The sequence below is a fragment of the Coregonus clupeaformis genome, chromosome 9 (genome assembly GCF_020615455.1).
Source record: "Coregonus clupeaformis isolate EN_2021a chromosome 9, ASM2061545v1, whole genome shotgun sequence".
Lineage (NCBI taxonomy): Eukaryota > Metazoa > Chordata > Actinopteri > Salmoniformes > Salmonidae > Coregonus > Coregonus clupeaformis.
Genome location: NC_059200.1, coordinates 20,068,492 through 20,081,757, shown reverse-complemented (window position 1 = coordinate 20,081,757; position 13,266 = coordinate 20,068,492). Strand labels below are relative to the sequence as shown.

The window sequence follows — 13,266 nt, the reverse complement described above, 5'->3', positions numbered from 1 at the left end:
ATTAAACAGACACAATGTTTTGCGTTATGATACAACTTAGTATGCCCATATCCAGGTTGAAGAATGGCACCGGAGGGGATGGCTGCCGTTTTACGGGCTCCTAACCAACTGTGCTATTTTGTGTGTTTTTTGTTATTTTGTACATAATGTTGCTGCTACTGTCTCTTAAAAGAGCTTCTGGATATCAGAACAGCGATTACTCACCTCGAACCGGACAAAGATTTTTCTTTAATGAGTCCAACGCGAAGGATATACTGCTTCTCCGAGACCAGGCCCAAACCCCGTCATTCACGTGAAGAAAATACGGAAATACAGGGGTCGGAGATCGGGGTGACTTGTGAGAATTTGTCGGCAACCCTCCTCTACCATCTGTTCTATTGGCCAACGTGCAATCACTGGAGAATCAACTGGATGAGCTCCGTTCGAGACAATCCTACCAACGGGACATTAAAAACTGTAATATCTTATGTTTCACCGAGTCGTGGCTGAACGACAACATGGATAATATCCAGTTGGCTGGATTTTCCGTGTATCGGCAGGACAGAACATCTACGTCTGGTAGGACGAGGGATGGTGGTGTGTGTCTATTTGTCAATAACAGCTGGTGCGCGATGTCTAATATTAAGGAGGTCTCGAGGTATTAAAAACATTTACTGCAGACAAAGCTGACTATCGCAGGTCGTTAGAGGGTTTTATTTACCCACAATTTATTTTCAAATGGGCCCCGTCGCCTAGCGTTAACTCCCCTACCAGCCTCGCTGATTGAGTTGGGTGCTATTTAACATCAGCACGTCTCTGGGTAACAAAAAGGGTTTCTATCTAACGCACGATTCAACAAGGTCGGGAGAATGGCAGCGATCAACGCAGGCGGTTCTCTTGTGGCTACCCATGACTACTACCGAAGGCGCATCGGCTCCACCTCCAGCAGCAGCTCCTGTGGCAGTTCAGAGTACAGCGGGGAAGTCATTCCACACCATCCAGGTCTGCCCAAACAAGACTCGGGACATTGGTGGGCAAGTTTTTTCTTTGGGAAGCAGAACCAGCCAGGAATGACCCCTCTGACAGAGGAGGCCCAGCAGAAACCGCTGGACTCCCTATCAATAGACCGCTGGACTCCCTATCAATAGACCGCTGGACTCCCTATCAATAGACCGCTGGACTCCCCTGCTCCTGCTTTCTCCTGTTGTGCTGTGTACAAACAAACACGTGACTGGCTCAACTGTTCTGGAGAACTACCAATGTTCCCTGTAGCTCAGTTGGTAGAGCATGGCGCTTGCAACGGCAGGGTTGTGGGTTCGTTTTCCCACTGGGGGGGGGGGCAGTATGAAAATGTATGCACTCACTAACTGTAAGTCACTCTGGATAAGAGCGTCTGCTAAATGACTAAAATGTAAATAAGCTTCATAATGTGACCAGTGAAAGGAAGAACGCGTTCTGTTTTATCTCCTAATGGACTGCACAAGTTGACTGCAGGGATTTACTTAAAGTAGCTACAAATATAAATATTTATTTAAGTTTTGAAACAATATTGGAAAACCATCCCCTGGCTAGTTCCAAATACCCTGGTAAATACAGTATACCGCCTAATACCTTGTGTGCGTTGCTGTGCTAATAATGTTAAGAAATGCTAGTTTATCAACCTTTTTTTAAGCTAAACGTTCTGATCTCTGTTGCATCTGATTCATTTACTTTTTAAGGTTTGCATTTAATGTAGCCTAGGCCTACTGGCTGTATGAATTTGGGATCGATCTTCCCACAACTGTCCCAGAGTCTGTTTGGGCTATTTCTTTCACGACAACCTGACCAATAGTAGAAAAGTGTACGTACTCTATGGGGGATAGTAGATTGACTGGCTCATAGGCGGCTCATCCACAGAGCAAGGGGAAGCTAAGCGTTCCCTAAGTAAATTGAATTAAATTGCCATGCAGAAAAATAATTCAAAATAGGCTACTAAAGCATGATTTGGCCCCAGAGGATCGTTCGCTTTCCGAAGCCTTAAAGTCCTGAAGGAAAGACGGAGCACACCATTTGGGCAGCGCGCGGCAAATACAAAGTAGATGGTTTTGAGTTTGCGACTGTCAGTGAGAAGTAGAGCGTCCCAGCCAGTCATATCGCAATATTACACATTTACAGTATGAAAAAATGTATGCACTCACTAACTGTAAGTCGCTCTGGATAAGAGCGTCTGCTAAATGACTAAAATGTAATGTAAATGTATTGCTCGCCTGAGGTAGAGTAACTCCTGATAAACTGTAGACCACACTATCTACCAAGAGAGTTTTCATCTATATTTTTTGTAGCCATCTACTTACCACCACAAACCGATGCTGGCACTAAGACAACACTCAACGAGCTGTATAAGGCCATAAGCAAACAACAAAATACTCATCCAGCAGCGGCGCTCCTAGTGGCCGGGGACTTTAATGCAGACAAACTTAAATCTGTTTTACCTAATTTCTACCATCATGTTAAATGTGCAACCAGAGGAAAAAAACTCTAAACCACCTTTACTCCACACACAGAGATGCATACAAAGCTCTCCCTCACCGTCCATTTGGCAAATCTGACCATATTTATATCCTCCTGATTCCTGCTTACAAGCAAAAACTAAAGCAGGAAGTACCATTGACTCGCTCACTACAGGACTGTTTTGCTAACACAGACTCGAATATGTCCCGGGATTCATCCAATGGCATTGAGGAGTATACCACCTCAGTCACCGGCTTCATCAATAAGTGCATCGACGACATTGTCCCCAGAGTGACCGTACGTAGATATCCCAACCAGAAGCCATGGATTACAGGCAACATCCGCACCGAGCTAAAGATGGAGCTGCAGCTTTCAAGGAGCGGGACACTAATCCGGACACTTATAAGAAATCCCTCTATGCCCTCAGATGAACGATCAAACAGGCAAAGCGTCAATATAGGACTAAGATTGAATCCGATGCTCGTCGGACGTGGCAGGGCTTGCAAACTATTACAGACTACAAAGGGAAACCCAACCACGAGCTGCCTAGTGAAGTGAGCCTACAAGACGAGCTAAATGCCTTTTATGCATGCTTCGAGGCAAGCAACACTGAAGCATGCATGAGCGCACCAGCTGTTACGGACGACTGTGTGATCACGCTCTCCGTAGCCGATGTGAGCAAGACCTTTAAACAGGTCAACATTCACAAGGCCGCAGGGCCAAACGGATTACCAGGGCGTGTACTGGTAAGTGTCTTCACTGACATTTTCAACCTCTCCCTGTCTGAGTCTGTAATACCTACATGTTTCAAGCAGACCACCATAGTCCCTGTGCCCAAGAAAGCGAAAGTAGCCTGCTAAATGACTACCGCCCCGTAGCACTCACGTCGGTAGCCATGAAGTGCTTTGAAAGATTTGTTATGGCTCACATCAACACCATCATCCTGGAAACTTTAGACCCACTCCAATTCGCATACCACCCCAACAGATCCACCGATGACACAATCTCAATCGCACTCCACACTGCCCTTTCCCACCTGGACAAAAGGAACACCTATGTGAGAATGCTGTTCATTGACTACAGCTCAGCGTTCAACACCATAGTGCCCACATTGCTCATCACTAAGCTGAGGACCCTGGGACTAAACACCTCCCTCTGCAACTGGATCCTGGATTTCCTGATGGGCCGCCCCCAGGTGGTAAGGGTAGGCAACAACACATCTGCCACACTGATCCTCAACACGGGGGCCCCTCAGGGGTGCGTGCTTAGTCCCCTCCTGTACTCCCTGTTCACCCACGACTGTGTAGTCAAGCACGACTCCAACAACATCATTAAGTTTGCTGACGACACAACAGTGGTAGGCCTGATCACCGACAACGATGAGACAGCCTACAGGGTGGACGTCAGAGACCTGGCAGTGTGGTGCCAGGACAACAACCTCTCCCTCAACGTGAGCAAGGCAAAGGAGCTGATCGTGGACTACAGGAAAAGGAGGGCCGAACAGGCCCCCATTCACATCGATGGGGCTGTAGTGGAGCGGGTCGAGAGTTTCAAGTTCCTTGGTGTCCCCATCACCAACAAACTATCATGGTCCAAACACACCAAGACAGTTGTGAAGAGGGCACACCTTTTCCCCCTCTGTCACGATCGTCGTAGGGAATAGACCAAGGCGCAGCGTGATGAACGAACATGTTTAAACTTTATTATCTTTAGTGATAATAGACAACAATAAACAAAACAAGAAACGACTCGTGAAGTCCACGGTAACAATGACCAACACGGAACAAAAACCCACCAACACAAAGGGAAAATAGACAGTATAAATATGGCTCCCAATCAGAGACAACCAACGACAGCTGACACTCGTTGCCTCTGATTGGGAGTCACTCTAGCCAACATAGAAATAAACACAACTAGAACTACCAACTTAGAAATCTAACACATAGAATGAACACACCCTGGCTCAACATATAGAGTCCCAGAGCCAGGGTGTGACAGTACCCCCCCCTAAAGGCGCGGACTGCGACCGCGCCTCAACTTGAACAAAACAGGGGAGGGCTGGGTGGGCATTCCTCCTCGGCGGCGGTTCTGGCTCCGGCCTTGCCCACCACCCTCCAATAAACCCCCCATAGCGCCCCTGCTCCAGTCTGGCCCCGCTGGCTGGAGCTGAACTGGACGTAGCAGGAGCGGTTAGCTTCAGCTCCGTAGTGGAGCAGTTGACCGGTACCTTACCAGGCACCGGTGACCCAGGCACGGGTTGTGCTGGACTGACGACGCACACCCCTGGCTTGGTGCGTGGAGTAGGAACGGGCCGAACCAGGCTGACGACTCGCACCCCTGGCTTGGTGCGTGGAGTAGGAACGGGCCGGACCAGGCTGACGACTCGCACCCCTGGCTTGGTGCGAGTGGCAGGAACAGGCAGGGCCGGGCTGGCGACGCGCACCGTAGACTTGGTGCGAGTGGCAGGAACAGGCCGGGCCATGCTGACGATGCGCACCATAGGCTTGGTGCGTGGAGCAGGAACAGGCCGGGCCGGGCTGGCGACGCGCACCGTAGACTTGGTGCGAGTGGCAGGAACAGGCCGGGCCGGGCTGACGATGCGCACCATAGGCTTGGTGCGTGGAGCAGGGACAGGCCGGACTGGGCTGGCGACGCACACCGTAGGCTTGGTGCGTGGAGCAGGGACAGGCCGGGCCGGGCTGGCGACGCGCACCGTAGACTTGGTGCGAGTGGCAGGAACAGACCGGGCCGGGCTGACGATGCGCACCATAGGCTTGGTGCGTGGAGCAGGGACAGGCCGGGCCGGGCTGGCGACGCGCACCGTAGACTTGGTGCGAGTGGCAGGAACAGGCCGGGCCGGGCTGGCGACGCACACCGTAGGCTTGGTGCGTGGAGCAGGGACAGGCCGGACCGGGCTGGCGACGCACACCGTAGGCTTGGTGCGTGGAGCAGGGACAGGCCGAACCGGGCTGTGGAGACGGATAGGAGACCTGGAGTGAAGAGCGGCCACAACCCGTCCTGGCTGAATGCCTACCCTCACACACTCTGTGTGAGGCATCCGCACAGGACGTACAGGGCGGTGTACCCGTAACCTGGTGGCCTTCTGAATCCGCCCCTTTTCTGCCTCCGTCAGCCCCGTCGTCCATGCCGTGTGCCCCCCCCTAAAAATTTTCTGGGGTTGCCTCTCGCCTGTCCGACGTTGACACTGCTGACGCCGCTGCTCCTCTTTCGCCAGGGCCTCTCCCGGCGCTTCCTCCCATGTCCAGTCCAAGTTCTGCCCCGGGACACGCTGCTTGGTCCTTACTTGGTGGGTTCTTCTGTCACGATCGTCGTAGGGAATAGACCAAGGCGCAGCGTGATGAACGAACATGTTTAAACTTTATTATCTTTAGTGATAATAGACAACAATAAACAAAACAAGAAACGACTCGTGAAGTCCACGGTAACAATGACCAACACGGAACAAAAACCCACCAACACAAAGGGAAAATAGACAGTATAAATATGGCTCCCAATCAGAGACAACCAACGACAGCTGACACTCGTTGCCTCTGATTGGGAGTCACTCTAGCCAACATAGAAATAAACACAACTAGAACTACCAACATAGAAATCTAACACATAGAATGAACACACCCTGGCTCAACATATAGAGTCCCAGAGCCAGGGTGTGACACCCTCAGGAGACTGAAAAGATTTGGCATGGGTCCCCAGATCCTCAAAACGTTCTACAGCTGCACCATCGAGAGCATCGTGACCGGTTGCATCACCGCCTGGTATGGCAACTGCTCGGCATCCGACCGTAAGGCGCTACAGAGGGTAATGCATACGGCCCAGTACATCACTGGGACTTCCTGCCATCCAGGACCTACAGTGGGGAAAAAAAGTATTTAGTCAGCCACCAATTGTGCAAGTTCTCCCACTTAAAAAGATGAGAGAGGCCTGTAATTTTCATCATAGGTACACGTCAACTATGACAGACAAATTGAGAAAAAGAAATCCAGAAAATCACGTTGTAGGATTTTTTATGAATTTATTTGCAAATTATGGTGGAAAATAAGTATTTGGTCACCTACAAACAAGCAAGATTTCTGGCTCTTACAGACCTGTAACTTCTTCTTTAAGAGGCTCCTCTGTCCTCCACTTGTTACCTGTATTAATGGCACCTGTTTGAACTTGTTATCAGTATAAAAGACACCTGTTCACAACCTCAAACAGTCACACTCCAAACTCCACTATGGCGAAGACCAAAGAGCTGTCAAAGGACACCAGAAACAAAATTGTAGACCTGCACCAGGCTGGGAAGACTGAATCTGCAATAGGTAAGCAGCTTGGTTTGAAGAAATCAACTGTGGGAGCAATTATTAGGAAATGGAAGACATACAAGACCACTGATAATCTCCCTCGATCTGGGGCTCCACGCAAGATCTCACCCCGTGGGGTCAAAATGATCACAAGAACGGTGAGCAAAAATCCCAGAACCACACGGGGGGACCTAGTGAATGACCTGCAGAGAGCTGGGACCAAAGTAACAAAGCCTACCATCAGTAACACACTACGCCGCCAGGGACTCAAATCCTGCAGTGCAAGACGTGTCCCCCTGCTTAAGCCAGTACATGTCCAGGCCCGTCTGAAGTTTGCTAGAGTGCATTTGGATGATCCAGAAGAGGATTGGGAGAATGTCATATGAAACCAAAATATAACTTTTTGGTAAAAACTCAACTCGTCGTGTTTGGAGGACAAAGAATGCTGAGTTGCATCCAAAGAACACCATACCTACTGTGAAGCATGGGGGTGGAAACATCATGCTTTGGGGCTGTTTTTCTGCAAAGGGACCAGGACGACTGATCCGTGTAAAGGAAAGAATGAATGGGGCCATGTATCGTGAGATTTTGAGTGAAAACCTCCTTCCGTCAGCAAGGGCATTGAAGATGAAACGTGGCTGGGTCTTTCAGCATGACAATGATCCCAAACACACCGCCCGGGCAACGAAGGAGTGGCTTCGTACGAAGCATTTCAAGGTCCTGGAGTGGCCTAGCCAGTCTCCAGATCTCAACCCCATAGAAAATCTTTGGAGGGAGTTGAAAGTCTGTGTTGCCCAGCGACAGCCCCAAAACATCACTGCTCTAGAGGAGATCTGCATGGAGGAATGGGCCAAAATACCAGCAACAGTGTGTGACAACCTTGTGAAGACTTACAGAAAACGTTTGACCTGTGTCATTGCCAACAAAGGGTATATAACAAAGTATTGAGAAACTTTTGTTATTGACCAAATACTTATTTTCCACCATATTTTGCAAATAAATTCATAAAAAATCCTACAATGTGATTTTCTGGATTTTTTTTCCTCATTTTGTCTGTCCTAGTTGACTTGTACCTATGATGAAAATTACAGGCCTCTCTCATCTTTTTAAGTGGGAGAACTTGCACAATTGGTGGCTGACTAAATACTTTTTTTCCCCACTGTATATACTAGGCGGTCTATTTACATTGTTTTTACACTGCTGCTACTGGCTGATTATTATCTATGCATAGTCACTTTACCCCTACCTACATGTACAAATTACTTCGACTAACCTGTACCCCCGCACATTGACTCAGTACCAATACCCCCTGTATATAGCCTCGTTATTGTTATTTTATTGTGTTATTTTTATTTTATTTTTTACTTTAGTTTATTTAGTAAATCTTTTCATAACTCTATTTCTTGAACTGCATTGTTGGTTAAGGGCTTGTTAGTAAGCATGTGCATGTGACAAATAACATTTGATTTGATTTGATTTGAATAAAAAAGATGCCTTTCTACAGTACATCATTCAAGATATTGGGTCGAACATGGTGGCAATGCATTCATCTCCTTTCTCTTGGACTAAAGTGTGCGTCAATTTTTCAATCAGTTATTCAAGTCTGCGTTCCTATGCAGGCCCTGGTCAAACGTAGTGCACTATGAAGGGCATAGGGTGCCATTTAGGACGCAACCTTGGACAGCAGCAAATACAGAACGTCATGAGGAAGAACAGAGATAATAAGTGGCATGGCCTGGCCCAGACCATGAGAGATGTGACAACACCGCCTGATTAAAATGCCATAGCCAAATGAGGTGTGTAACAGAGGGAGCTGGTGGGAGGAGCTATAGGATGACGGACTCTTTGTAATAGCTGGCATGGAATTATTGGAATGGAGTCAAACATGGTTTCCATATGTTGGATGTGTTTGACTCCTTTCCATTTATTCTATTCCAGCCATTACAATGAGACCATCCTCCTAAAGCTCCTCCCACCAGCCTCCTCTGGGTGTAAGTACTATGCAAATATGGAATGCATTCTGCATAGCAGCAGAAGAGGCAGCCTCTGAGAAAGAGGCAAGAGAGAGTGATCTTTCTTTAGCAGGAACTACACATTGTCTATACCGATGACGATGATGAGCTGATGCCAGGGAACTGTACATGTCTCTTCATGTGTTACTCAAATCTGTTTGGAAGGTGTTGGTGACGTGTAATCCCAGCGGGAAAAGATGGCTGAAATGACCACTTCTGGTTGTTATGAGGTTGTACTGACATTATTTCAACCACCTTTCCCACTAGGTTATGGGTGGGATGACCACCAGTGCTCCTGCAACACCCTGGTTGATGTGGGGATCAGAGGGGGCTGGTGGGAGAAGCTATAGGAGGTTGGGCTCATTGTAATGGCTGGAATGGAATAAATGAAACGGAGTTAAACGTGGTTTCCATATGTTTGATACGTTCCATTTACTCCAGTCCAGCCATTACAATGAGCCCATCCTCCTATAGCTCCTCCCACCAACCTCCTCTGCTGGGGATTTCATGGCCTGATGAACATAAGACCTGTATATACAAATAATCTGTTTTATTTCCTGTTCCTGCTAATTTCTGCTTGTCTTTGAGCTATGTGCTGAAAACAGTGTGATTTGCAAAAAAAAATATTCTTTATGTTTGCAGAGAAATAATCAGCGAACAGTGTTGAGGCCTTATCACGTATGCTTGGAGCCTGCATTTATGTACATTTATATTATAATATTTTCTGTTTAAAATTACCTTCGGTAGTCTGGTGCTTCTGTGTTTGTCAAAACATGTCAGTAGAGCTTCCTTTGAAAAGTAATGCTTTTTCTTCACTTAAAAGATTTCAAAATTGCATTCAAATTACATAGCAGGCACGGCCATTGTTCAGTTCACGGTTGCTTTTTTGTATTCATGTCTACGTGTGTCCCCAAAGCAGTTAGTCTAGTTTTGATTTGGGTAACAATTTGACTTGAAAATTACTTTCTGAAGACCCAAAACCCAATAAGCTCTCTTAGACAAGACCAAGAACCTTGCAGACATTGTTAATGTTTGCACACAATTTGAACAAACTGCTTTAATTCTGCTGTCTGTCTGTCTTAACAGCCCCAATGTTTTTTGGGTAACAGTTCATTGAACCCTAGATTCATTGAACCCCTGACATCAGCTTGAACCTGAGAGAAGAAATCAGACTTTTGAGATGTGGATGTGATGGAACGGGTCCTGAGATACTGACAGACAGCTAAAGAAAGTAGCTCCTGGAATGGTGAACAATGTAAGCTGAGCTTCTTGAATTGTTAATACATTAAGTATTTCCTGTGTAATAGTACCAACTACCAACATAAGATGGTTACTGGCACACCACATAAGTTGTGTACACCCATAGTATTTATTTTAATAAGATTAACTCACATCATTTAATCAATCTGTCTAATCGAATTTGTGAATCCAATCATCCCAGTCAATAATACATGTACAATTATGATCCAGTATTGACCATTTATATCTACAAGGAGGACTGTCTGAATATGGATCCATAAAGTCCTAGGTCATCTTCAGTGGTGTAAAGTACTTAAGTAAAAATACTTTAAAGTACTACTTAAGTAGTTTTTGGGGGTATCTGTACTTTACTTACTATTATTATTTTTGCCAACTTTTACTTTTACTTCACTACATTCCTAAAGAAAATAATGTACTTTTTACTCCATACATTTACCCTGACTCATTACATTTTCCCTGACACCCAAAAGTACTCATTACATTTTGACAGGAAAATGGTCCAATTCACACACTTATCAAGACAACATCCCTGGTCATCCCTACTGCCTCTGATCTGGTGGACACACTAAACATAAATGCTTTGTTTGTAAATTATGTCTGAGTGTTGGAGTGTGCCCTTGGCTATCCGTCAATTTAAAAAAAAATTAAATGGTGCCGTCTGGTTTGCTTAACATAAGGAATTTGAAATGGTTTACACTTTTACTTTCACTTTTGATACATTTGAGCAATTCCATTTACTTTTTATACTTAAGTATATTTAAAACCAAATACTTTTAGACTTTTACTCAAGTAGTATTTTACTGGGTGTCTTTCACTTTTACTTGAGTCATTTTCTATTAAGGTATCTTTACTTTTACTCAAGCATGACAATTGAATTCTTTTTCCACCACTGGTCATCTTGAATCTGTGCCTCCCCTCTTCTCCCCCCTCCCTTCCCACAGTTGGTTACTCAACCCTGCACCTTAGAGGCTGCTGCCTCTAAGGTGCATAGACATAGGTGCATAGGTACATAGACATGGAATCACTGGTCACTTTTATGATGGAACACTGGTCACTTGTTTACATACTGTTTTACTCATTTCATATGTATATACTGTATTCTAGTCAATGCCATCCTATTCAACTGTTGCTGTATATATAATATTATATCCTACGTATTCTACATATACACTAAATATTCTATCCACATACTGTCTATAATGTCTATACAGTGGGGAAAAAAAGTATTTAGTCAGCCACCAATTGTGCAAGTTCTCCCACTTAAAAAGATGAGAGAGGCCTGTAATTTTCATCATAGGTACACGTCAACTATGACAGACAAAATCAGAAAAGAAAATCCAGAAAATCACAATGTGGGATTTTTAACGAATTTATTTGCAAATTATGGTGGAAAATAAGTATTTGGTCAATAACAAAAGTTTCTCAATACTTTGTTATATACACTTTGTTGGCAATGACACAGGTCAAACGTTTTCTGTAAGTCTTCACAAGGTTTTCACACACTGTTGCTGGTATTTTGGCCCATTCAACTCCAAAGATTTTCTATGGGGTTGAGATCTGGAGACTGGCTAGGCCACTCCAGGACCTTGAAATGCTTCTTACGAAGCCACTCCTTCATTGCCCGGGCGGTGTGTTTGGGATCATTGTCATGCTGAAAGACCCAGCCATGTTTCATCTTCAATGCCCTTGCTGATGGAAGGAGGTTTTCACTCAAAATCTCACGATACATGGCCCCATTCATTCTTTCCTTTACACGGATCAGTCGTCCTGGTCCCTTTGCAGAAAAACAGCCCCAAAGCATGATTTTTCCACCCCAATGCTTCACAGTAGGTATGGTGTTCTTTGGATGCAACTCAGCATTCTTTGTCCTCCAAACACGACGAGTTGAGTTTTTACCAAAACATTCTATTTTGGTTTCATCTGACCATATGACATTCTCCCAATCCTCTTCTGGATCATCCAAATGCACTCTAGCAAACTTCAGACGGGCCTGGACATGTACTGGTTTAAGCAGGGGGACACGTCTGGCACTGCGTGATTTGAGTCCCTGGCGGCGTAGTGTGTTACTGATGGTAGGCTTTGTTACTTTGGTCCCAGCTCTCTGCAGGTCATTCACCGTGTGGTTCTGTGATTTTTGCTCACCGTTCTTGTGATCATTTTGACCCCACGGGGTGAGATCTTGCGTGGAGCCCCAGATCGAGGGAGATTATCAGTGGTCTTGTATGTCTTCCATTTCCTAATAATTGCTCCCACAGTTGATTTCTTCAAACCAAGCTGCTTACCTATTGCAGATTCAGTCTTCCCAGCCTGGTGCAGGTCTACAATTTTGTTTCTGGTGTCCTTTGACAGCTCTTTGGTCTTGGCCATAGTGGAGTTTGGAGTGTGACTGTTTGAGGTTGTGGACAGGTGTCTTTTATACTGATAACAAGTTCAAACAGGTGCCATTAATACAGGTAACGAGTGGAGGACAGAGGAGCCTCTTTAAGAAGAAGTTACAGGTCTGTGAGAGCCAGAAATCTTGCTTGTTTGTAGGTGACCAAATACTTATTTTCCACCATAATATGCAAATAAATTCATTAAAAATCCTACAATGTGATTTTCTGTAAAAAAAAATCTCAATTTGTCTGTCATAGTTGACGTGTACCTATGATGAAAATTACAGGCCTCTCTCATATTTTTAAGTGGGAGAACTTGCACAATTGGTGGCTGACTAAATACTTTTTTTCCCCACTGTACATCCCATCACACATTTATATTTATACTCCGGACTCCGACATTGCTCGTCCTAATATTATTTTACTTTTATATCTGTGTGTATTGTTGTGAATTGTTAGCTGGAGCTAGGAACATAATCATTGCGCTACACCCGTAATAACATCTGCTAAATAAGTGTATGCGACCAATAACATTTGATTTGATTTGATTTTGATTTGACCTCCCACCCTCCCACAGTGGAACCATGTGAATCCCTGACGTCTGTTTGTCTGTTTTTAGCTGCCTGCTCTGGAGGAAGGCCTGGCACTGAGGCACAGAGGGGACGTGGAAACGGTTGGTGTTTCCCGGTGCAGTCTGTCCTGAGTTACATCCCAAATGGCACCCTATCCCCATTTATAGTGCACTACTTTTGACCAGATCCCTATGGGCCCTGGTCAAAAGTAGTGCACTACATAGGGAATACGGTTCCATTTGGGACTCAACCCTAGTCCTCCCACATTAACCAG

General features: G+C 45.6%; 1 protein-coding gene across 1 annotated transcript; it reads left to right on the top strand.

Moving 5' to 3' along the window:
* Positions 1-649: 649 nt before the first annotated feature.
* Positions 650-1,127, top strand: LOC121574518 (pancreatic progenitor cell differentiation and proliferation factor B-like). The gene has a single exon (XM_041887126.2). It carries the CDS (start codon positions 849-851, stop codon positions 1,125-1,127), a length of 279 nt encoding a protein of 92 aa, XP_041743060.2. The 5' UTR covers positions 650-848.
* The last annotated feature ends 12,139 nt before the right edge of the window (positions 1,128-13,266 follow it).

Coding starts and splice junctions, on each gene's coding strand:
- LOC121574518 (XM_041887126.2), top strand. CDS start 849: ATGGCAGCGATCAACGCAGGCGGTTCTCTTGTGGCTACCCATGACTAC.